General features: G+C 41.1%; 2 protein-coding genes across 3 annotated transcripts in view; both read right to left on the bottom strand.

Annotated features, from left to right (window-relative positions):
* Positions 1-1,111, bottom strand: part of Arap2 (ArfGAP with RhoGAP domain, ankyrin repeat and PH domain 2) — a 152,675-nt gene extending 151,564 nt beyond the window's left edge. For both annotated transcript variants that reach the window (XM_075943488.1, XM_075943489.1), the window contains exon 1: positions 87-1,111. In XM_075943488.1, the coding sequence (XP_075799603.1) occupies positions 87-979 (893 nt within the window). In that variant the 5' untranslated portion in view covers positions 980-1,111. The remainder of the gene's footprint in view (positions 1-86) is intronic.
* Positions 996-22,584, bottom strand: LOC142832374 (uncharacterized). Its single transcript, XM_075942801.1, has 4 exons — positions 22,451-22,584; positions 20,700-20,801; positions 15,955-16,662; positions 996-1,116 (listed from the first exon to the last, which is right to left on the bottom strand). Exons 1-4 carry the CDS (start codon positions 22,582-22,584, stop codon positions 1,047-1,049), a joined length of 1,014 nt encoding a protein of 337 aa, XP_075798916.1. The 3' UTR covers positions 996-1,046.
* Between the last annotated feature and the right edge of the window lie 3,133 nt (positions 22,585-25,717).

Below are 25,717 nucleotides of genomic sequence, written 5' to 3'. Positions count from 1 at the left end.
CTTAGAAAGAACACTGAAAACACTGTCGCTAACCATAAGTGACGTCTCCCACATTGAATACATAAGGTTTCTGTAATAGTTTTTACCTCCCTGAAACTGCTTTTGTTGACCCTGGGATCTCTGGGACAGGTCGATGTCTCAGCAGAAACGATCGAGAAGGTCTGGAGACCAATTTGCTCCGGCTTCTCATGGGTGTGTGGACTGGTGATGATGGAACATAGAGATCGTTCACAACCATCTCTCCTTGAAATTGAAAGAACGGGGATGCTGGGGAGCTTTCTAAGAAGCCATTAGTACCATTTCCAGAATGTGTTTCTGATGTTGGATAGTCCACAGAGGGAAGACGTTCAGGGTTTGTGCTCGGAGCCTTGATGGAATTTTCTGATATCAAGTTGACTTGTTCTGTTTGTTCTTCTCCAGCTGGACAATCCACAGACTTCTGGGTAGCCAAAGAATCTATTTTAACATTTACACTACCAAATAAAGAATCCTGTGAAGAATCCACATTCTGGTGTAGTTCTTCTGGAAAGGGCGGGTCACACGGAGGAAGGGATAGCTTAATTTGTGACTTAGGAGACTGACAATTTCCCACACCAAAGGTACTCATTGTAACCGTCTCCACCTGTGTCAGGCCAGGTCTATGAACGCTAATAGAATCAGAAAATTCTGCGCAGGTGTTGCTGCTGGAAGATGGAGGATGCTGATGCTCTTTTGAGGTGGTGCCATTCTTTGCTTTCTGAACGTTTGCATATATTGGGATGTCTTGCATCTTTGAAAAGATCATTTGTAACTGTTTAAGTATCCTCCTACGGTGTCCTGTTGGTGAGATTCCAATCTGGTGTAGCACACTATCGTTTATCGATGTGCAGTCCTTCACAGTATAAAAACCGAATTCACGGAAATGTAAGAGGTACTGCTCCAAATTGATGCTCATTAGGAAATCTCTGATGTCCACATTTACTTCACTGACTGAGGACATAATGGTGGCTTCATTACTACCTGAGTATTAAAAAGCAGCACGGGGAGACATACACAGGATGTACTTCTTATGCGTTCTTTCCTCTATCACTTTGTAGAATGTTTTTGCAATGTTCTTTTCTGTTTGTATGCTCAAACCTGAAGAAAAAAAAACAATTAGGTTAATTTTATTATTATGTTCGTGTGTGTGTGTGTGTGTGTGTGTGTGTGTGTGTGTACTGTATACACAATTTCTTTCAGTGTTGCTTGGATTCAAGCCAAATCTTCAGACATGCTAAGCGAGCACTTTATCCCTAAGCACCATTCTCAGCCCACGATACTTTAACTAGTAAAGCCTAATTTTGCACTATATTTACCCAGTGAAAACAGAATAGAAATTAAGACAACTGCAAACTTCTAAGATTGGACTCTTTGGTGGCACTGAAAGCCAATCTCTAGGCTTACAACAAAGCTGCAGGGCAGAAATGCTGTTTACTAACATTAAAAAAAAAAAGAAAGAAAGAAAATGAGTCTCACAATGCATGCGACAATGTGACGAATTTATGTCCTTAACTGATGAAAACACAATTGAATGATAAGACTGTTCTCAAAGCATTTGTGGAACAGTTTTATACTGTTCACCAAAACAAAACCAAAAAACCAACCAAACCAAAAAAAAAAAAAAATCTTAAAGGATTCAAAAAAGTAGAATCACACAGCTGGGCAAGATAAAGACCTGGTTAATAATTTACATACTGGACAATACAATAACAACTGGAGGTAGTCACTCCCTGAATAAAATTCCAAGTGCTACTAGGCAACTTCCCAAGGATTACCTTCAAATCAAATAGTAAGCAGCCAGTCAGGCACAAGACTAAGAATTAATATTAAATATTCGCAGGGTGAACCTCGAAACTCAACCAAGAATAACTCCCCATTAGAGGTATGTACCGCTAGCCCTAGAATCAACAGGCTCTTAAAAAGCTAATTTATCTCGGTACTTCATATAAGGGTGTGTTGATATCTATACTTTACGCTTCAAGGAAAAGAAAATAACTATATAAAAGTTTTAACATAAATAAAACAAACAAGATAAAATTCCCTAAGCAATTTCCTTTCTGCAGTATGTCTGGAGGCCACAACTGCTATAAGCGCTCCAAAGGTCACTGGATAAACTTGGCATGCTCAAGTGAACAAACGTTATAAGCTATTGCCTTGAATATGTAAAAAGATCAGCAAACACTGTTAAATGCAGAAATGCAGAGTTTCCGAGGAGAACACCCACCTTCACTGAGTACAGAAGCAGAGAAGGTGAGATGACAGAGAGCAAAGCAGAAAGTGCCTGTGTCAGGGAGGGTTTGGGGCAGGGAGCTAACCCACACTGCCAAAGAAATCACTACCTCTTTACTTTGTAGCTGATTGTGTTTATTTTCTTCTTCTCTCTCTCCCTCCTCCCCCCCACCCCAGGACACTGGCTGGAACTAACTGCTACAATGTACAAAATAAGAATTCAGATTGCTATAAATTATAAACACAATGCACTGCTTAGTGATTTTAAAGGCTCAGATGCACTGTCATTTTGGGTAAAATAAATCCCAAATGTCATAGTCATGGTTACCAGCTCTCACAAAAGCCTCTAAGTACAAAAAAACAATTTTAACAAAACATATACGTATTCAAAGAAAATTTCAGATTTTTCCATAAGTGGTATCCATCACCCACCTAGTCACCCAAATCTGAGATTCAGACCTGAGAACCCCAGCCAGCCCTTGCCTTATCAAGCACAAACAGGCAACAGGCAAACTCCTGGTTTTATCCTTTGCTATAGACTAAGTTATGGCCTCCACCCCAAAATTCCTATGCTAAAGCCCTCGCCTTCCAGGGGACTCAATTCAGAGCCAGAGATTTTTTGGAACTAATTACTTAAATGATGCTGTTCTGATACAATAGAATTAGATCCTTATAAGAAAAACCACAGACTTTGTTATTTCCCTGGAGAGGTCGTAACAACCCCACCCAAGCGAGGATGTGGCAAAAAGAGGGCGCTCACAAGACAGAACCAGAATCAGCAAACCAGCCTCTGGACCTTTGCAAAATGCATTTCTGTTGTTGAAGCCACACACTCACACTCTGTGTATTTTGTTATATCAGCCACTCTCACTCACATATTCATCCATTCTCATGTCCTGTGCTGCGGCCCAGGACCCGAGGATAACTCTTGCCTGAAAAACTGCAACTGTTTCTGACTAAATCCCTCATTGCCTTGGTTAGTGAATTATCAAAGATCATAGTTTCAAAATTGTCAAGCTGAAGTTTCTTATAGTGCCATGACACATGCTAGCCTCTGAAAAACAACAACAAAAACAGTAGTAGTAGTAGTAGATTCTACCGATGCAAGAAGCAAGCATATGCCAAGTGTTATACCTTGTAAATACTTCCTTGTAGGAAGTCAATCCTGTTGAGAACTCTACTATTATTACATTCATCAAACTATCTCAAGCAGTCTAATAGAGTCCCTCACTCATTTTAGCTCATTGTTAACTCTTTTCCTCTGAGGCAGAAAGCTCATTATTTTTGCTCCTTTAGCATATGTTGTATCTGCTTGTCTATGCACCATGTGTAGTTCTGAGGAGGCAGGTAGTACCTCCTCTATGAAGGTTAACAGTTGGACACCTAAAATAGAATGGCATGCCCTTTTCTCCATATGTATCTATGACGAGAGCTTAGAATGTGAGTTATGGAACTGGACTGTTAGAGATAGAAGTGATCAAAAGACATTTATATTGCTACATTTGTTTGTTGTGTGTGTCTGTGTTCTTGTACACAAAGACTTTCACAGGATAAACTTTATTTCCTGGTGTCTGAGCCACGGACAGATACAATAGTGTTCTACCCAAAACCATCTCTCTGCTATCATCCACTGCCCTAAGTATGGCTACACGGACAATGTGGGGGACCTGAAAGTGGCTCTCCACCCACAGGCCTTGCAGTTCTTTTCACTTGAATACTGTATCTGTCTTCCAATCACCTGACTTTTTAACAGTCTGACTGCAAGGACTGAGCAACCAAGGGTGTTCATATGTGTCTATCTTTCCTGAGAGACTTTAGCTCCAAAGAAAGTAATGAAATACAAAGAGATGGGAACGCTCTTAAATATGAGACAGCAGCAGCCCTTCTGTGCTTTGACTTTCCCTGAGGTTACTGGAAGGCAGAGTCTGACTCAATGGCTCTCCGGGGACTGGTGTGGGAATCTGCTAGACAGCAACACCTACAGATAGCAGGACTAGAAATGTCTCCTGACACCCTCCAAACATGATTGGGCTGTGTACTGAAACTTGGTAATTAGAGTTCCAAATCCTCTACAGCTCCCAAGTCTTCTCTAGACCAAGTCACTCAAGTCGCACCTTGTCGTTCTTTTCCCGTGAGTGAAAAACATTCTTAACACTCTGCACGCAAGACACCGCGCAAATCTGGAGCCAGACCGTGTGCATGCCTTACCTCCTTCACTTCCTAGAAGCATGAACTCAAGTACAGGTCCAAAGTAGTGATTCAGTTTCGTTTTCTGTAAAATGCAAACACTCAGATGTACTCATGCACTGTTACAGAGCATGTGGCAGAAGCTACTCCACACGACCTAGTGATCACCCATACTACACATTGAACTCCATTACAAAACTCATGTTCACTATTATAAGTCCCACTGTTAATTCCTTTCTATTATTAGAGAAATGGCAGGGTGAGAGTTAAAGTGTAGAGAGGAGTTTAGGGTCCATGGAAGGCGATCTTATTCCATGTCATTAAAAAAAAAGAACCAGGCTCCTTAGCCCTACTCAGTATGCTCAGTTGCAGCAGAGAGAGCTCTGAGTATAGACTTTGGCCTGGGGTCCTTGATCTGCCACCTAGAAGAACATATACATATGAAATAGAAAGGTAAAAACTAGAGATGAAAACAACATAAGAATAAGTGTGTACATGTGCGTTCACACACACAGGTTTCATTTTTATTCTGGCTTTGAAACCATCCTTACTAACCTCTCTCCACCCTTTAAATGAGTTCCACACCATTTATACAGTGGGGAACTAGATATAGATGGATGTGGAGACAAGAACATTGCCGTCTCCATTTGGAGTTATCCTGATCATTTCTATAATACCCTAAGGTTCTCAATCTTCCAAGTGCTGAGACCTTTATTACAGTTTCTTATGTTATGGTGACCCCCAAACATAAAATTATTTCATTAACTATTTCATAGCTGTAATATTGCTACTGTTATGAGTCCTAATGCAAATATCTGTGTTTCCTTAGGAAAACCCTGTGAAAGGGTCTTTGGACAACCATAGGTTGAAAATTGCTGCCCTAAAAGGTAATGGAAGGAACATGGAGAAGGCAATATTTATCTGTTGTTCTGTAGAGAAAAGAAGGAAGAAAGACTTGTTTCTGTTAGATCTCAAAGACTAAGAGAGTTGCTTCACGCTAGTTAGGTGGTTGTACAAAATATCTTAGGCTGGATAATTTAAAACCAATAGGTATGCATTGCTCACAGCTGTGGAACACAATAAACCTAGAGGAAGGCACCTGGAGGCGCAGTGTCTGGGGAAGTATGTTACACCCAGGCATGCCCTCCAATCTGGCAGAAGAGCAAAAGGGATAAGAAGTTCGCTCTTTCCATTTTATAAACTCATTAATCTCATCCACAAATGCTCCACAGCTGTGAGTTAACCACCTCCCAAAGGGCCCACCTTTAAAGACTGTGACTCTAGGGGATTCTGGTTTCACATATGATCTGAGAGGATGAACACACTCAGACCATAGTCTTAGCCATATTCTGACCATTCCTTGGGCGACTTTGATATAAAAGCAGAAAGTCTTTTTAAACCAAAGTGACATGGATCGAATAATATGTCCCCACCTACAAACCTTGTGCATGTGGGTATGTAGTGTCTCTATTCTTTAGCTTCCTAAACAGGAAAAGGTATAAGTAGTTCCTATACCTCCCACATAGGGCTGGAGTAAGAAGTGAATGTCTCAATACATTTGAATCATTTAGAACACCAACTAAGACACATGAATGAAGTCAGAGTTTCCCATTATTATTTTACCATAATACATTCTGTCAATTTGTTTATCACCTTCTAAAGCTTCCCAATAAATGCCAATCAAAGTAGTTGTTTACAAACATCCTACAGCATGAGTTGAGGAATGGTACAAATGATGGGTGTTATAAACATGACTGTACACATGACCATGCTCTCCTGATTTACATAATGAGGAAGCACACAGAAGGGGAACACCACTTAGACTCATATAAGCCTGACCTATGTGTCACCTAATAAACAATTTTGTCATCTTACCATGCTCTATCATGAACCCAACTCCATCTCCTCAATTGCCTGCTGCCACAACTCAATCCACCATTTTATTTACCTTAAACTATGACAATAGGTCCCTGGACCAGTATCCGTAACTTTCTTGGCTCCCTCCCTGCACACCAGATTCTCAATCCCTGAAGCATTATGGTTAATTTTGTAACACAGGCCACATCGTGAACACTTCCCACAACTATCCAAATTCACATTCCCTGGTTTTCTGGCTCCAGTGGCAGCTACCAAATGGCCTCAGTCTGTACCTAATATAGACCTTTTTCTCTCTCACTTCCATCTCTTTCAATCACAAGCATGTTGTGGAATATTAGTTGAAAATATGTTACGTTTGCTTATGCTGTGGAATATTTGTTTAATGATGCAAAGATGTATTGCATTCATTTATGTTGCATTTGTTTAACTGTGAAGCTGTGTTACTTTCCATGTCTAAACCACCTGATTGCTCTAATAAACATCTGAATGGCCAATAGCTAAGCAGAAGAAAGTATAGGCAGGGCTGGCAGACAGAGAGAATAAACAGGAAAAGAAATCTGGAAAGAGAGATGGGGAGCAAGAAAAGGAGAAGAGAGGATATCAGGGCCCAGCCAACCAGTTACACAACAAACCATGGTGTAAGAAGTAAAGAAAGATATACAGAATAGAGAAGGATAAAGCCCAGAGGCAAAAGGTACATGGGATAATATTAAGTTAAGAAAACCTGACTAGAAACAAGTCAAGCTAAGGCCTGCCTGGCATTTATAAGTAACAATAAGACTTCATACATTTATTTGGTAGCTGGGTGGTGAACCCCCAAAGACCAAAGAGTAAAAATACCAACTATACCAGTGCATACTCCACATTCCCATAGTTCATGGCTTGCGCCCTCATCAAATGTGCCCCTTCTCAAGGATGACTTCCTCTGCCTTCTACACTGCTAAGCATGCCTTGCTATTCAACACTCTTTACTATTACCTTAACTAAGCTCAATTCATTTTAATTACTATTTGACACCTCTTATCCAGTCAGGATGGCAGGTAAGAGTATTCATTGTTTGAAAATTCAGCCTTCCTAAGTCAGCAAGCTAGTAAGGAACAGAGCCAGAACAGATTCAAATTCATCCAATCCACCAAACCTCTAAGAGGTCTTCAGGTTAGGAATCAAATACGGCAGAAAATCAGTGGAAGTCATTCCAAATCATCTGCTGGGCACCTACAACCTCTCCTTTGGCCTCATGTAAGAAAATCCGGGCCACTGAAGCCCTCTTTTCTTCTTCACCTGTCTGCACCCTTTCCCAGAGGATCATCGTGTATGTCTTCGAACCAGGAAAGAAAAAAAATGACACCTTTGGTTTATACCTCAGCCACTTCAGTAAATACAAGCGCACTCTGCATGCTTAGTCAGGCAAGCTCTGGAATCACCTTGGTTGATTCTAATTCCTTAAGGGAGAGGGAAAAAAGCGTTTGTAGAATTGAACTTCAGTATATCCTTAATCCATTAAAGAAAGACATCATTTTAACTCTAGGTGAGTGAGATACTGCAGTTTTAACAAATTAATAAGTTTAATACTCATAAGGTCACATGATTAAGAGAAGCTTTTGAAAATAGCTATAAAATGGGAGCTACTAAATGAATAGTGTAACCTTCAATGTCCTACAAGACATGCCGTACAGTGTCTAATAACAATAGATGATTATTGCTTTCCAGAACAGTAGTTCCCAGTAGATTAGTACTGTCTCCCAGGGTTAGAGCCAAGGGATACTAGAAACTGTTTCTACTCAGCTCAATGACTGAATAGCAGAGACAAGAGAGGTGATGCAATATATCCTACCATGGTACCAATTTCCACTCCCTACAACAAGTCAGTCCCCATATGTTGTGGGAACAATAGATGGTCAAAATAAAAGTGTTTCTGCCCTCAATGTGCCAGCAAATGAGGACACATAGCTTATTCCTTAAAAATGAAAAGACATCATGTCAAGAGGATGCTAACCAAGTAGTTTACACCAGAGTGTAATGCAGTTCCCTCTGCTTTGGTGAAGAATAGTCATAAGCAATGGGTATCGTGTTCTTTGCGCACAAAAGTTAACTCCATTGTTTAAAACTGAAATATTAACTCCAAGTATCCAAAAAGACAACACATCCAACAATCTTGTTCCCCACAACAAAACACAAGAGAAAGTGATGGTGAAAATTTATTTTTCATTTTACATTTTACATTTCCATATGTAAATCAAACTAGGAAGTTGAAAGTCTAAACTAAAACTCCTTTACTGTCAGAGCCTTATATATTTGGCCATGAATCAAAAGCTGATCACTTGGCATCCGTCTCCACTACCATCTCTTTACCTACCCTAGTATGTGACAAAATTAAACTCCTTATAAGAAGACAAGTCCCTCAATCTGATCATCTTTCTGAAATGTGCTCACCCACAGGCTATGATCTGCTCAGCCCTATGACCTTAATTTAAACGACTAGCCCACCCCATTTCTCCAGACACATTCATCCCCTTTCCTTTTTCCTAGGATTTATACTGTTAACAACAACCCATGGTTGTGAATCATCTGTGTAGGGTCCTTTGTTATTCTTGCAGCTCTCTTGGGAAACAAGTCCAAGACCCAAGGCAAAAAAAAAAAAAAAAGAGATAACAGTGAAGCAAAAATTCTAGGGTAGGATTCCACAACTCAGGCTGTTATCTGTCTAGTTAATTAAATGGTAGAAAGGTGTCATATTCTTCTTCTCATTGGTGTCCCATGCATGAGCACTCGAGAGTTACTAGAGTAATGGTTCCCCACCTTCCCAGTGCTGAGACCCTTTATATACACTTCCTCATGCTGTGGTGACCCATAACCATAAAGTTATTCCACTGCCACTTTATAACTGTAATTTTGCTACTATTATGAATCATAATGTAAATATCTAATATGTAACCCCAAAGAAGCTGCAATTCATAGGTTGAGGAGCATTGTAGTAAAGAGTGCTTAAATTACTATATTCCATACTTTGTAAGCTCAAATCTTATAATACAGAACTCTTAGGTTGATCATGGGTGTAGGTGTCCATATAGGTCGTTATATAAAAAAGCCTCAGTTCATTTACAAGTTAATTGCCTGAGATTTAACAGCCAATAACTAGTTAATGGAAAACATCTTTGATGTCATTTTATACAGCAATGGTAATATACAATTTAGTAACAGTTATTTTGCACCTACCATTGCAGAAAGACAGTTTATGGGTAACTGTGGTAAAATTTGCTCAGCAAAATAGTCAGCCAAAGTCAAACAATTAAGAACCAAAACCTCTCCAGTGACCAAACAAGCAAGCAGTGGTCAGAGTAAGGAAACAGCTGGATGGCAAGAGCAGGAGATGACACTTTGGAATGTTCTCACTTCCAATGAGAACAAAGGAGCAGCCCAGTGTATGAAGGCAGATGAAGGTGAGAATGAAATATGCACACAAGTGATGGGATAGGGAGTCCTGTTTTAAAAGAAATGAAAACCGGAGAGATAGCTGTGAGGTTAAAAAAATGCTGTCCAAGGATAGGGACTTAAGTTCTGGTCTCCAGTACCCGTGAAACTTACCAGGTGGAACTAGCAGCCTTCCCATAATCTCAGCATTCAGTAGACAGAAGACAGAAGAGCCTGAGGTCAGACTGGCTAGTTAGAGTAGCAGAAGGTGCCAGCTCCGGGTTCAAAGGAAAGACCCCCCCCCCACATGAATTAATAAGGTAGAAAAGGACTGGGTCTGTCTGTTTACCCTCAGATTGCCACATGCATGTGCATGCACACATCTGCACATACACACAAGCATATATACACACATGGATGCATAAGACATACAGATGCACACAGAGAGAGAAAGAAAACTCTATCGCAAAGTTGAGTCTTTACCACTTTATGCTAAGTAAAATAAACCAGTCACAGAAAGGAAATTACCACATGAACACATTTTTACCTAAAGTTACCGAATTCATAGCAATCAAGAGTAAACTGACTAACATCAAAGAGGGGTAGAGAAGTGGGAAGCCGTTTAATGGGCATAATAGTTCAGTTTTTGCAAGAGGAAAATGTTGTGTAAATCTGTTCTACAAGAATGTAAGCAGGCTTAACACTATCCAATGGTACACTTACAAAATGGTTAAGATGCCAATTTGATAGAGCAGAGGGGAGAGGAAACAGAATGAACTCTGTGTACATTTTATTCTCCTCCTTTAACAGTTCAGTCTTCAAAGTGCAGTACTATCAGTCCATGAGCTTTTCCTGCTCCATCTGCCCTTAGTCCCTCATTAATTCCACCCACACTAGATTCCCATCCAGACTTCTCCACTTTTTGATTTGTTTTATTTAATCTATTCTCTCTCTCCTCTCTCCCCATCCATTCCTCTTCTCTTCACTCCCCTTATTTCTGGTGTAAGTGTGCGTACATGCACGCATGCACACGTGTGAATGCATGCATGTGTTTCCACTGCTATACTGCATATATATATACCCCAGGCTTGCAGGCCGAGGAGTTTCTGAGGGTGGGGGTTGATCAGTACTTCACCTCCTACATAGCAGTAGGTGTTCTGGGATTATCAGGAACCATTGCAGTGATCATTTTATGTGGGCTCCTAGGATTGAGTTCAGGTCATCATTCTTGCAAGGATAGTACTTTTACCCACTGAACCATCTCCCTGACCTAGGTTTTTCTACATTTTAACTGGGTATCTTTATAATATCATTTAACTTCCCTGAAACTTAAGAGCCCTTACTTCTAAGATTAGGAAAATATATCTATTCTCTTACAGAATTGCCAATAAATAAGTACAGAGAAAAGAATATATACATATGGATATACATACATAGAGGCACACACACGCATGCGTGCACACATACACAGATATAGATAGATAGATAAACATAAATATATGTACACATTGACCTAATATAAACTGAAATCATATGTTGAGTGCTGACTATTATTAATTCATCTAATTAATCAATATTACACTTAATTATATCATATAATATAAATGCATTAGATTTGAGTGCTAACTCTTTGGCCTACACGTTAATATCACCTTTCTTTAAAAGAGGACTGTAAATTATTTTTCTAATAAACCTACAAAGTACTTAATTAGTAGTAAGCACAGCTTTATTAACCTAGTGAGACACGGACACGATTAGTGTTTTGAGACTGGAAGGCTTTAGACTTAGAACACAAGCCACAATGATTACCAGAGGTCCCAAATGTGCTGCCCACAACTTTTGTGGACTTCAACAAAGTCTTTCTCTCCTGAGCCTCACTGCTGTCTTCGAATAGGCAGGGAAGATAATAATGCATACCACCCAAGGCTGTTTCAAGGGGGATATGCTTGAATATGTGCATGGCCCTTTGAATGGTTTCTGGAAGACAACAAACATTTAGTCATTAGCCACTAAATGCAAAATAAGTGAAACTTGATCTTCCAATAGCCAGATTCTCAGCCAAATCATTTGGCTTTTGGCTCAAGGGAAAAGATTATTTTGAGATATTTTTATTTTACTTACTTTGTATTCAGAAAAACCCAACCCTGCAATCTAGAATTCAGTGTCTCTGTCAAAGTCAGGAAAGCTCACACCTTTACTTAGTAAGAGGTGTTATTGCACTGCCCCATGCCCAACGCCTGCCTCCGAGTGTTTTAGATAGGATCTTAATACATAAGTGCTTGATCATCTCCTTGGTCACAGCGTATCTCTTAAAGTTCCCATCTATATTTAAGTTAATTAGTTGAGGTTTGAAATTTCCTTTAAATTCTAATGGAGAAATCTTTCAAGTAAAGCCATGACTTGGGAGCAGCCAAAGAAAGAGTTTATCTTCCACCATCTCTATGAGGAATGACAAGCTGAGACCACACGGCACTGTAGTAGATGCCCACGCAAGTGCTGCGATGCCTAGTTGTGTTTCTATTGGAAACAGGCCCTCTCCTGGCCCTAACAGTCTGTAGCACATCTGTAGCTGAACCTAACGCTTTCAAAAATGTTGAACCGAGAGGCAGACAGGTTTAAATACAGCTTTAATGTTCAATTAATCCAGGCAAAACAGGAAACAATATTACAGCTCAGTACAAAGACCTTTAAATGTAGAGTCACGATATAAGCACACTTTTTCATGTGCATTGCATCTCAATGTTGCAGTACAAATATCTATTCACCATCTCTCCGAATTTAAGAGCTGCATTTTTAGAGCAACAACCAGATGTTTCAAAATAGCCTACTGTGAATGTTTCCTCTCTGCATTTATAAATAGCGCCCTGACCTCTTTTCCAACTGAATTCAAGAGCTTCCTCTTGGTTCTGCGATTCTTAAAATCTCTTGTCCTTACAAAAAGACAAGTACTTCAACTGTCTCTGAATTTATATGCCGCTTTGTTTACATTTATTCCTTCAATAAATATTTAAGGAATATGGCTCTCTCTAAGAGAATAGTGGGAAATACTTTCAGTTCAAGATAACAGTACATCTTATCTCACTTGTGAACAGTGTCAAGGGTTACAAAGTGAAGATGTCTTCTCTCCAGTAGTTTAAAAAAAGATCAGGCGTAGACATGACAATAAGCAAAGGAAATGACATGGGTACAAACAGCCCTGAGACAAACTGCTCAGTCCAAGTGAAGAAGGACTGGGGAGACAGAACAACATTCTCAGAAGACTATTATGGATGCTAAATAGTACTTACGCTGGAGCAATGAAAAAACTCAAGTCTGTGACCTTGACTTTAGAGGGTTTGCAATATAATGCTTTATTCACGCCCCAGAGATCTGGCACCATCTTTTAGAATAGATGGGTGGGGCCTTCTAAACGTCTTCCAGCCACTCGAGAAGTACACTTAAAGACTGCAGCAAGTCAGGGCTTTGCAAATGCTGAGATCAGAGTAAGAGCTATTGAATGGGGTTTCTAAGAGGAAAGGCCACAGGTGGAGACATCAGCCCCTGAAAGTAGACCAAAGGCCATGAAGAAGGCACAGTGAGAGAAGATAAACATCGAACCACAGCAGGAAGGCAGAGCAGGTGCGATGGACTTGAGTTCAACAAGTAGTGATGTCAGAGGGGCAGGTGGAAAAGGGAAGTGTCTGCACTTCTTGAGAATGCAGTGACAAGCTCGGCACAGCCCTTGCCCATCTCCACCCCTGTAGTTCGAGGCATCTGACACCAGGAAAAGTCCAGTCTCCCATGTTGGTCCACAGAGCGAGCCTTACTCTCCCATGCTCAGCTACACAGCATAGCCAGTGGTGGCTTGTTTGTTTGTTTGCCTGTGTTTGGTTTATATTTTATCTTTAGGAATGATAAGGCATTTAAACAACCCATCCCAGGTTATTCCCTCAATTATCCATACATATATGCATATAAGTCAGAAAATAATTCTCTCTGCCTCTCAAAAATACCTTTCAACAAAAGGCCCACCTTGCCCATATCAGAATACCTGTGTTCTCATTTGAGCACATGTAAGAAAGTCTGCTTATGCCGAGTTAAAACTTCAAGAAAATTTCTACAGAGACAGGACAATTAGGAGAGACTACCACTGCTATTTCAATCAAGAAAACAAAACTAAGTGAATCAAATGACTTAACTACTATCACATATATAAGATTTAGGTGACATTTTATCTACATTTACGTGTGTGTGTGTGTGTGTGTGTACGTGGGTGGGGGTGACGCAGCATTTATTTAGAGGTCAGGGACAACGTGACAGACTCAGCTCTCTCCTTCCACCCTCAGACCCTGGGTCTAGGGGAACAAACTCATGTCATTAGGTTTGGTAGATAGCAACTTCACTGGCTGAGTCCTCTAGCCAGGCCCTCAGTGGTATGTTTTTGAGATCTAAAATAATAAAGTCTAAGGTAGAAATGATTTAAGATGACATCCCATACCTTCTACTTTTATATTCACCATGCTTGGTTAAAGTTAAGGCGTATTTCCAGCACCAATAAGAAGCAATCCACCTGATTACTGTTCTACAAAGAATCCAAAACACCCCACTGTCTAGCACATGAAAAAGCAAAGCCCAATATGTGAATCAATAAACAAATCTGAAGACAGGGTGGGACACGTGACCACAAAAGCTATTAAGGCAATGACTGTCACTCATAGTGCGAATTTTATGGTCCCTGTCACCACACCCCACAAGGAAGTGTGTTAGAAAGTAACAAAACAAAAGGCAAAATCTCCTTCTGAGACCTCTTGAAGGCTATATCCCAGAATTTCCAGAAGCAGGTTTTCAAAAGTGTAATTCATTATAACTCGAGTTCCCTTTAACCATGGTAACTAAAAGAGGTTCCTTCTGAAAAGCATTCATTGAGTGCCCATGAGCCTCACAGCTGGGAACTTGAGATGTCAGAAAAACATGAATTTGTTTTTAAGTGAACCACCGGGCCTCTCCTTTCACAGACAACCCATAAAACCCATCTGATAGACTAAGCAGACGAAGGAAAATATACAAGACAGCAGATGCACATAAATCTGTTTTAACAAGTCATTTGACTTACCCTCTAGGTACATTTTATTTTTTAAAAAATCTTTGGTTCTGACACATCAAGCCAATATAACACCCTTTTGGTGTGAAGACCCACCTTAAATGTGTGTTCAATCTCTCCTCGGATGGGAGCCAGGGGATATTTCCATTTTAGGATGTAGCCTACTTGCACGACCCACTTTTTTTTTCTCTTTTAAACATTGTTAAATGGTGAAATACCAAGAGCCTTTGCCCTCCACATTTCTCTTGTAAGTGTATAAAAGTCATAAATAACAATCTTATAGATACTCGTTTTCTTCAAAAAGTTACTGCAGCCCTAGCTTCCTTCCACTTGCATACAAACAATGCTCCATACACTTCTGGTGCAGAGCGCTTAGGGAGAATCAATACAGGGTTTGTAAGTACAGTGCTATTATTGGTAATAACAATGACAACCGATTAAATGTACTTTTAAAAATAGCTTATTTCAATACAGGCAAAAAAAAAACCTTATATACTTCAAGGACAAACTTGGTATCGCTCTACCAACTTACTCTTGGCTTATCACTTCTTTCATATTTTTCCTCTAATTATCAAAAGTTCCCAAGATTATTCCACAAACCTTCTTCCAAAGTAACTCCATCCAGATCGCCACAGAAAAAATCAAGACAGAAGAAGAAGAAGAAGAAGAAGAAGAAGAAGAAGAAGAAGAAGAAGAAGAAGAAGAAGAAGAAGAAGAAGAAGAAGAAGAAGAAGAAGAAGAAGTGGTGACAGAATGAAGTAAAATAAAACTTACTTTAATTAATAGATGGACATCAATTCTCCCACGAGAACTGCTTCTCACACCAAAGGAGAAAGAGATGCCTGATAAAAGCACTCTAGAGAGGTCCTCGGGTACAGTGCTAGGTTCAGGCAGGTGGAGGCCGAATGATTGTAATTAAAGTTAATTAACAGGGCTGCCGTCTTAAGTGTGTAACCAGCAGGGTGCGGGGGAGCACGGGGCTCCAAGTCATTACCTCTACCGAGAGAGAGAAAAAAACTCAGTGCCTGGAACTTGCCCAGGCTGCATTCGGTCGGGGGCGGGAGGGTAGGGATGAGGCCGAGTCTGCTGGACTGGATTGTCACCCTGGCGGGTCAAATCCCAGAAGCAAGTGCAGCCTTCAGATCACTTACCGGCTCTGCTTTCTTTTCCGACGCCCACACGCGGGAGCACGATCCAAGCGACACAATCCAGAGCCCGAGCACTGCGCGAGCCCCGAAGCGCCGCGCGACGCGGAAAGGCGAGGCGTTCTCGCACCCGGGACCGTACCGCCGCCAGCCCACCCCGGGGACTCGCCTCGCGCGCGGCCGCCTAGCCTGGGCAGCGCAGCGCCGGCTTGTCCCCGTGGGGCGCTGTCACCGGCGGGCGGACACCGCGCCGCACCTGGAGGCGGGAGCGCGGCTGGGCTCGGCGAGCACGCAGCCCCGGAAGCCGCGCCCGCCCGGGCCGCCCAGGTGCTCGGCGCCGCGCCCGGGTGCTTCCTCCCCGGGGCCCCGGGGGCGGGGATCCGCGGCCGGCGGGGGCGGCCCGAGCTCAGCGGCGGGGGCGGCGGGGCAGGCCGTCCCGGTTCCGCAGCATTGCTGGGCGGCTGAGTCAGCCTGCCGCCGTTTGGCCGCGCCTGCCTCCCAGGCCACCTGGAGCGCGTCCGCCCAGTGGGGACCAGGGGAGGGTGTGTCTCGGGTCGTGGGCTCGGACCCGCCACCGGGCTCTCGCAGGGACCCTCGCTGGCCTCCCACTGCCCGGTGCCCTGGCTGTGCGCTCTGACCTGGGCTGGTGGCCGAAGGGGCGGAACCTTGCCGCCTTCTCCTGATTGCAGAAGCTTACTCCACCGAGAACTTTCCCTGTTGCCTCAGTGTTTCCCAAACTTCACAGTCATCTAAGACACCGGTTTTTCCAGGTTCCGGGAATCGGTATATTTGCCAATCCTTCTATAAGATTCTCTCCGGTCTGCGCTCTGACCAGATACTAAGATCCCTTTTTCTAGATGAATTGAGGAGCAGCCTAAAGTCAGTGTGCAGAGGCTTATCCCTGGGTAACCAGGTCTCAGACCTTGGGGATGTTGGAGTCTAGAAGGACTTTCTCTTCTCTGAACCAGGCCTTGTCTAACCTTGGCGATAAGATAAAAAGAGAGGATCCCAGAAACCTACTTGAGAACAAGTAGGGTCATCCCCTAACATGCTTCATTCTACGGTTTGGGGCTTTTTAGTTTGTTTGTTTTTAATAGATTACCTACCTGAATTTCTCTCCCCCTTAAAACATGAAAGTACTTATCTTTGCACTCAATCTGTTGACGGAAAGTGAGGCAATTACAGAGAAGCGCAGACATTATTATGAAAATGAGATAATGGGCGAAGCTCATAGAGTGGAGTCCAGGCCTCTGTGAATCCACACCACCAACTGCTTTCAGACTACAGGCCACCCAAAAGCACCATCCTTGTGAGGCCATTCTGGCGGCAAAGGGAGACCCCCCCCAAAACCCCAGGTTCTTTAGCGCTAAATGCTTCGCAGAAGGCCGCACTTCCTAGGCAAACTTCCTTGACTTAGGCCAGAGCCTGCAGAATTGTTTATGTTTGCTTGTGTTTTCGCTTTTGCTTTCCATGGTGTCTATAACAAATTTTCTGTTTGTGGCTTCTTCCTGGGTTCATCTTAGTTTTATATTCTCGGTGTCTTTTTCTTTCTTTCCCAATAGTTCATACATATTTTTCCCCTAATCTTCATTAGCCTTCTTAAATCCTTCTCTGAACAAGACAGGTTATAACTATACAATTATTCTTTACATCAGTTACAGTGTCTCAGGAGGTCAAGCTCAACTCGTCCTCGATTTACTCTTCCTGGTTGTTTTTATAAAATAATTAGGATTTGGGGCCTCCTACAATATCTTTTTCCATGAGTTTGTCATTTGGTTATTTGGAGTTTTCTGCGTGGTTCTGTTTGGTAATTTGAACGTAGAGCACTGAAGATACAGTGGTAAACAAGTACAAAACAATCTCTAGATGCTGCGGTCTCCCCAGGGAAGGATTTCGGTGCTGCAAGGCACACCAGTGATTTCACAGCGTCAGTGCCAAGTAAAACTCCGCTCCACCACTGCTTGCTCATAAGCGCTAAGCCGGTCTAATGCATCCTTATATGCGGAGGGAAAGAAAAGATGACGCAGGAAAGATGGTAAAAGCTACCTTTTATTAATTGCTTGTTAATCACCAGTCGCTAGCCAAACGCCCGATACATATTTTATATGTCTGCCACAACTCTGGGTTGAACTAATTCTTCCAGTTTTATAAATGCAGGCTTAATCGAAGCTGAAAGAGGCTAAGCAGTAAATAGCAGATAAATTGAGCACATCTAGGCTGTATTAGCACTACATAAATTATTTAAGTGAGGCATTAAGAGGGCAAAGTAGACAAAGAAATTGACTTTCTATAAGAATTAAGATATGGAGATCTGTCGACTGCCAGGCCCCTGGACTATATATCTGTTCCCAGTGTGTTCCATTGAGGTTGGAATTATGCCAAGGTGACCTGCCCCTACCCCTACAGCCTAGGTTTTTGGTAGCAGAGCAAATGGAACTGCTTAACCTGTTCTGCTTTTGTTGCTCTTGCCCCTTATGTACCCTTAATGCACCGGCATGAAAGAGGTGATAAATGGAAAACCCCCTCCTTCCTCGCCCTCTTCTCTCACTTTCCTTCCCAGTATCCCCTTTTATCTGTATCTTCACAGCAGCACTAACATTCACTGGCCGCTTGCATGCCAGCTGCTGCTCCAAGCGCTTTACTTATAGAAGCTCATGCAATGAGGTTAGCAGCTCCTTGAAGAAAGAAGAAACAATCGTGTTACCCGCAAATAGGAAACCTAAAGAAAATAGGAGGTGAGTAACATGCACCATATAGGTGCGCCATGTAGGACCATATGGAGGAGTAATTCCAAGCCAGCCTTTTTCTGGGATTCCCTCTGGTAAAGCCAATGGAGCTGGATCTAAAAAGGTTGCTCTCAGGATGGAGCTGAATGTACCATGTGGGCTGAGGCAGTTTGAGCACATTCTACTAACATTTGGGCCCTGGTTTCTCTATTAGTAAAAACTATTGGAACATAATGTGATTGTACATCTAAGGCACCCCGGAAATGGTAACTCCTCAGTGCATCTAGTTCTATTAATTTGTTTACTCCCATTATTCTCCAAGAACTCAGTTCAAGTTTCATTTTCTTCTCAAGACTTTGCAAATATTTCTGATAGCCAGAATTGCTCACACATGAAATTTAAAGTAATCTTTCATTTTTATAAAATGTCCAATATTATTTTGCCAGATAGAGAACTTAGAGTTGTAGAAGCATCAGGCACATATTTCACAATATTTGTGAACAAACAAAATAATATATTAATTTATAAATATTATACTTTCTACTTTGACACCTTCAGTAGACTCCTTGAGTCTCTTAGTTACTGTAAGAGTTGCTTAGAAAGTGTCATGTAACTTCTCACCACAAGAAAACCGTAAGTGGTCCCTACCCCCAGACCACAATAGACAGGGCAGCTGCAGAACTTGTTCAGATAATCCTACCTTTCACCGAAAGGTGATGGTATTGTGGCAACAACACAGTTTAAAGAACACCATTAAATATTGTCTCAATAAATGTTTTCCCATAAAACTAATACTTTAGCAACTCATTAAGCCACAAAACCCGAGAGTTTTGTTATACTGATAAACATATTTTTATACTCTCCTGATTCCAAAGCAGGACTTCATCTTAAAAAGGATTGACGGGCAACAGTCATAATGGATTGCTATTGCTTACGTGCGAATGCACTAGACCATAGATAAATATATTGTCAGCACTTCCTGTGAGTTATTTCCACCTACCCTTGTCCTTGTAGTGAGCTTGTCAGTTAAGACATTTTCAGTTTGCAGTAGGTTTCAGGACAGTGAGGCACTGATATACATCTGTGTCTACATGATTTCAGCCAAAGTTTTCCTATAGATAGTAAAAAGATTAAAGAATTGTTAAAACTGCATGCCATAGTTTAGGACACAGTAATTTTTTTTCTGACAAATATGTAGAAGATAGGAAAAAAGACCACATTTTAAAACTGCCAACATGCTCCCATCTTTAATTGCTAACAAAAACAAATCTAACTTTACTATTTTCTGGCATCTCTTAAGAAAAGTCACTGCTAAGAGAAATTTCACAAAACCTAACTGTAAGCAGAGGCTGTGCTTTAGTTTCCCCGCTGCCCACACCCGAATAATCACACAGAAACTATATTAATTACAGCACTCTTTGGCTGATGGCTCAAGTAAATTTCTAGCCAGCACTTACATCTTAAATTAACCCATCTCTAGTCATCTGTGTATTGCTACTAGGCTGTGGTTTACCAGTGCCTGTATGCTACTCCTTTGGTGGTTACAAGGCATCTCTCTAACTCTGCCTTCTTTCCTCCTCTGTTTCTGCTTGGATTTCCCACCATGCTTTAGGCCGAAGAAGCTTCTTTATTAACCAATGGTAATAAAACATATTTATAGCATACAGAAGGGAATCCCACATCACTTAACTGTTGTCCCAAGGATTTGCAGATGAGGTGCACCCACTGGTCAGACAATTACTCTGTCATTTTGATGTATCAGTTCTTTCCTCTGTAGTCTCATAGCTGGATTTACCAGATATCTTTTTCTTTCAATCTGATCTTCTGTATGACAATTTGGCTCCATTTTTTCCTCCTTTTGCTAATCAGTGTACTTATAAAAGCTTTGAAAGCTTCAAATCAAGTAGAACATGTAGCAAAACAAAAGATAAAGGGTATGGACAAAAAACCCACAGATAGAAAAAGACTCCTTATGAACCAATGAAACTGTACTGTTAAGAAAGCGTTTGAAGGCCCTCATGTTACCAGTGTAAATGGTAGATGAAATGCAAGAGCAGGACCGGCAAGAGAGCGCACCATGAGACATCCTTAATGAAGATGTGAAGACGGACGTCACAGCGTCGGCGCCTGAGGATAGCGAAAAAGCAGGAGGTCCTCCGACAGTGTTGGGCCACAGAGTCCACCAAATTTTAATCAGTTCCAAAATGGGGCTTGGCACTAACAATGCAAATTTTTAAAACTTCTCTTGAAGAATCAGAAGGCCCTTTGACATTGCTGTGATAAGGGGTAAGTCTACATTGCAACACTGGCTGCTCTGATTTGGTCAGGACAGACTTTCTTTTGCTGGGTTCTCCTCAAAGGCTGCTCCTCCTAGAGCTGATGACTCAGGAGCTTTGCAATTACGAATGTAATTATTTTCCTGAAATTATCATGGAAAGATAAGCTTCCAGCGCGTTAAGCTTGAGAATTTCTAAAATAGAAATCTTAGAAAAACACAGTCTAGACAATAATTTTTAATACCAATCATTTTATCATGAGCAGCAGTACAATAGTCATGACATCCACTTCAGCTATTTTTGAGCCTTAAACAAAATCAGACATTAAATATTTTGAAAATCCAACTTATATTAATAGATATTTGGTGATGTGAGGAGTCCCGGATACAGAAAAAAAAAATGAAGTAGACAATCTTTATTATACTCTTGGGGCCTACAATATCATTGCAGAGGCTGGCAGCACCCAAATAATAATATTATTTAACATGTGTACAGGTATGTATATGACATCTGTATGTGCACTATGTATATACACATATGGCATATATACTATGTATATAACACATATTAATAAATAAATAATTCTTCCATGTCATGTATACATATTGATGTGTCTCTTTTGTTTATGATATATACATGCATTGTGATATTTGAAACATATGAACTTATCTCTAAAGTCTAAAATAATCATTCATCATGTCTAACTTCAAGTATTAAATTTGAATTCTAAATTGGAAAAAAAATGCTTTTCTGCTACTCACAATCTTGTGTGCTCATGTGGTAGGAGATTATAACGTTCCTCCTCCCACCCACCCATGGCACACTGTCTACCCAGTGATGGGGGTGATATATCTGGTCTATGTGGAAAGAGTCATTGACCTTAGGGGCCCTGCTTCTTTATCTCTGCTTTCTGTTTCCATGGGCTTCCATTCAGGAATTAGCGTTCTGTGCAGTTCTTCCTAGCTGAGAAACCCTGAGAAATCCCAATCTGTGCACAATTTCCCCAGTCTGACACGTTGTCTGAAATAATAAAAGTAGTATTTGTCATCACATAGACTGATCCCTTTCAATCTGCCCATTCATTTCAGACCAAGGATCACATTTATGGTATGGGAACAAACAATATTTTATGCTAGAGAGAAGTCGGGAAAAGGAACAGTTTTGATTGGTAACTCCAAAAAGTCTTTTTTTAAACAAGTGACATTTAAGCTGAGAAATGAAGGAGTGGGTGTGAGATTTGCATGGGGGAGGCAAAGGCATGTTTCAGGCAAAGAAGAACATTTGGGAAACCTTAGAGGGAGCAGGAAGCAGGCACCTTAGAGGAACTAAAATAAAACAAAGGGTCTCTCCCAGTGAAATAGCGAATACAAAACCAAAACAAGTTGGAAGAGCGGTTGCGACAATTAAGTAGGTTCTTGCAGGCCACATACAGGGTGTAGGATTTTGTAACAAGAAAATAGAAAGTCATTGGAGAGATTTAAGAGGGAAAATCAGACTTACTTTAATTTCTGCATTTTATATAATGTTCGATTCCTGATGGAAAATATTTCAGCTGGTTGAATTACAATACATGGAGGTTCAATTGCAAATGTATTAATAGCTACATTGCGGACATGAGTCTGGGGCTTATTCATGTGTACGGAAGAAGTCCAAGGTCTATGCAGATAGTTAAGGACATTGAAAAAAGAATCAAAATGTCCTATCTATTCACAAAAGTTTTGATTGATCTGAGAATACAGATGCTGACTCAGTTAATTTCTTTATAGCCAAGAGCTCCAGAAATTGACACATGAGTTGAAAATTCTTCAGTTACCGGCTTCATACATCAGTCGTTACTCACACACAGCCTTACCTGTGTTCATACTTGAGGAAACAGATACCCATGTGGAGAGGCAGTAGTCTTACTCTTCTTAAACCACATGGTACAACTCCTCTTTAAGAGAAGTCAGGCACACCATCTCAAGTCCTCCAACTGCAGGTGCAGACCTTCAAAGGCCGAAATCACAAGCTTCCATTTCCTTCACTCCACATGGTTTCCTTAGCATCCGGTGTGATGGTTTATTTTTTCCTGTGGAAGTGCTCACACCCTCACTACTGTAACTCCAGTCTGGTTTAGCAATCAAAACACAACATCTGCCCAGTAGGTTTTGCAAGTCTTTTAAGAAAACCATGATATTCATGCCAGATTTAGCCGTTCTTTCTTCTCCCCATGAAGGAAGTACTGGTTATGCATTCACTGAGCTGTAAATGTCTGGATTTTCTCAATGCAGCTTCTAGGGCACCAGAAAGAGAGATTTTTGTATTTCGTTGTTTCTCCCAAGGTACAGGGACAGCAAAATCAAACACCATTGGAACTAGTTCCTTCTTTCTATGCTATGGATGAAGACAGTTCTTGCTAAGCAATGTTTTTTGTTCTTGTTTGCTTGGTTGGTTGGTTTTTCAAGACAGGCTTTCTCTGGGTAACTTTGGAGCCTGTTCTAGAACTAGCTCTCATAGACCAGGCTGGTCTCGAAGTCACAGAGATCCGCCTGCCTCTGCCTCCCTAGTGCTGGGTTTAAAGACGTGCGCCACCACTGCCCGGCTCTAAGTGATATGTTTTAAAAGCACCAATTCATCTGATCACCTTCACGAAGTACACAAAATACCTGCCAATAAGAAGCAATACATCTCAAATGTCATCAAATGGGCAAATGCTTTTTCAGAATTTTATCCAGTCCCATTTCCAATTTGCTTTTGAACTTACCTCTTCCTCTGCTTAGAACATATGGGTCCCTCTGACTTTCGATTTTGTTTCTATGATAAAAATATCCTATGCTTATGTGATAGAAATATATAGTCTGGTCTAGCATACACGACCAGCATCAGTTAATTGTGCCTGAAACTCCTTGGCCCTCTTTCAGCACCTTTACCCACAAGCCTGCTTCAAGGCTGAAGCCAGTCCTTCGATAATGGGTAGAATGGAAAGGGCAACACCCTTCCTTTCCCTCTGCTCAGGACAAGGGGAAAGGAGACTGAGAAACAAGGCAATGTTTCCGGTTGTGAGTGCAGTTGTAATTCTCTTTCTCTCCCTGCAAACACTTTAAGGCCTGCTTGGGTTGGAGCTGCTGGGAGTACACAGTCAGCAGCTTTTGACATCCCTTTTAAGTTTCTTTAAGTTTTCTTTGTGTAATAAATCCACTGTCTCCAGAGGTCTCTCCAAGCTTCTCTCATATTCTCCACAGCTCTAGCAAAGTTCTGCATACACAGTTGGTATTTACTTTAGTGGGATGAACTGCCCCCCTTAACTTTCTTTAGAGTTGAGCCTTAAACTTCCTAGGTTCCATGGATAGCATGATTAAGAATAACAGATAAGATCTATTGTGGAATATTTTTTTAACCATGTAAAGATGTGTTGCATTTGTTTAATTGTATAAAGATCTGTTGCCATATTTTTCCTGCCTGAGGTACCTAATTGCTCTAATAAAAAGCTCAATGGCCAATAGCAAGGAAGGAGGTATAGGTGGAACTTCTGAGCAGGGAGAAAAAATAGGAGGAAGAATTTAGTCTAGGGGAGTAAGAAAAGAATATGACAGGGAGACACCAGGAGCCAATCAACCAACCCGGAGGAAGCAGGAAAGTAAGACATATAGAATTAAAGAAAGGCAAAATGTAGATGAACAGGTTAAATTAGTAGAGCTAGTGGGACAAGCTAAGAGCAAGCATTCAAATAACAAATCTCTGTCTCTTTACTTGGGAGCTGGTTGGTGGCCCAAAGAAAATGCCAGCTATGAAGATCTTTTAGCCAAATGTACAAATGAATTAAAATAGCAACACAGTATTCTGTCAATATGAAAGTCTTTCGTTAATGTAGAAGTGTGTGCATGCATGTTCTTGTAGGGAGTCTGACTTCCTAAAGTCTACCCAATCCCAAACCCAGTAAACAAACTATTCCTTCAATATTCAGCTTTAGGGGTTGCACTCTATCATTGGTCTCATTTTGTAGCTGGTGGTTCCTAAAAGTAGAAGCATTTAAATTATGATGGGTGGTGGAGGTGCATGCCTTTAATCCCAGCACTTGGGAGGCAGAGGCAGGGAGATCTTTGTGAGTTCAAGGCCAACCTGGTCTACAAGAGTTAGTTTCAGGACAGCTAGGGCTGTTACACAGAGAAACCGTCTTGAAAACAAAAGAAAGAGAGAGAGAGAGAGAGAGAGAGAGAGAGAGAGAGAGAGAGAGAGAGAGAGAAGGAAGGAAGGAAGGAAGGAAGGAAGGAAGGAAGGAAGGAAGGAAGGAAGGAAAGTTTAAGTTAGTTTTGCAGAGTTGGTTGTAAATTGCAGAGCTACAACTGAATATGAATAGCACTGTGAATACATTGGCTAGCTCACTATAATTACTGCATCAGCCTATCTCCCTGTAGATAGTGTTATTAGCTTAACTAGTAACTGGAACTGTCTATTAAATTTTATTTTTTGCATCTATCACCAGTGTTGCCCAGATAACACACTTTAACTACAGCTTTTATCTCTGTTATTGATAGACATCTTCCACTGAATGAGACATGTCCTGAGTACAGGCCTATACTCGACTATAATCTTCTTACTAAATGATATGAAGCAATGACAAGAGCCCAGTCTTCAAAGTATTCTGGTCTTCAAAGAATTCTAGCCAGTATTTTAAGTACATTTTCATATATTGTAATAATAATACAGTCAAGCACATCCTGATTGAAATTCCTGTTGACGACTAAATAAAGCTTTATTTGGCTATGATTTCTTGTAATCAAGCTACAA

This window comes from Microtus pennsylvanicus, chromosome 12 (genome assembly GCF_037038515.1).
Source record: "Microtus pennsylvanicus isolate mMicPen1 chromosome 12, mMicPen1.hap1, whole genome shotgun sequence".
Classification (NCBI taxonomy): Eukaryota; Metazoa; Chordata; class Mammalia; order Rodentia; family Cricetidae; genus Microtus; species Microtus pennsylvanicus.
Note: the sequence above shows the minus strand (reverse complement) of the source record. Positions and strands in the feature narration are given on the sequence as shown.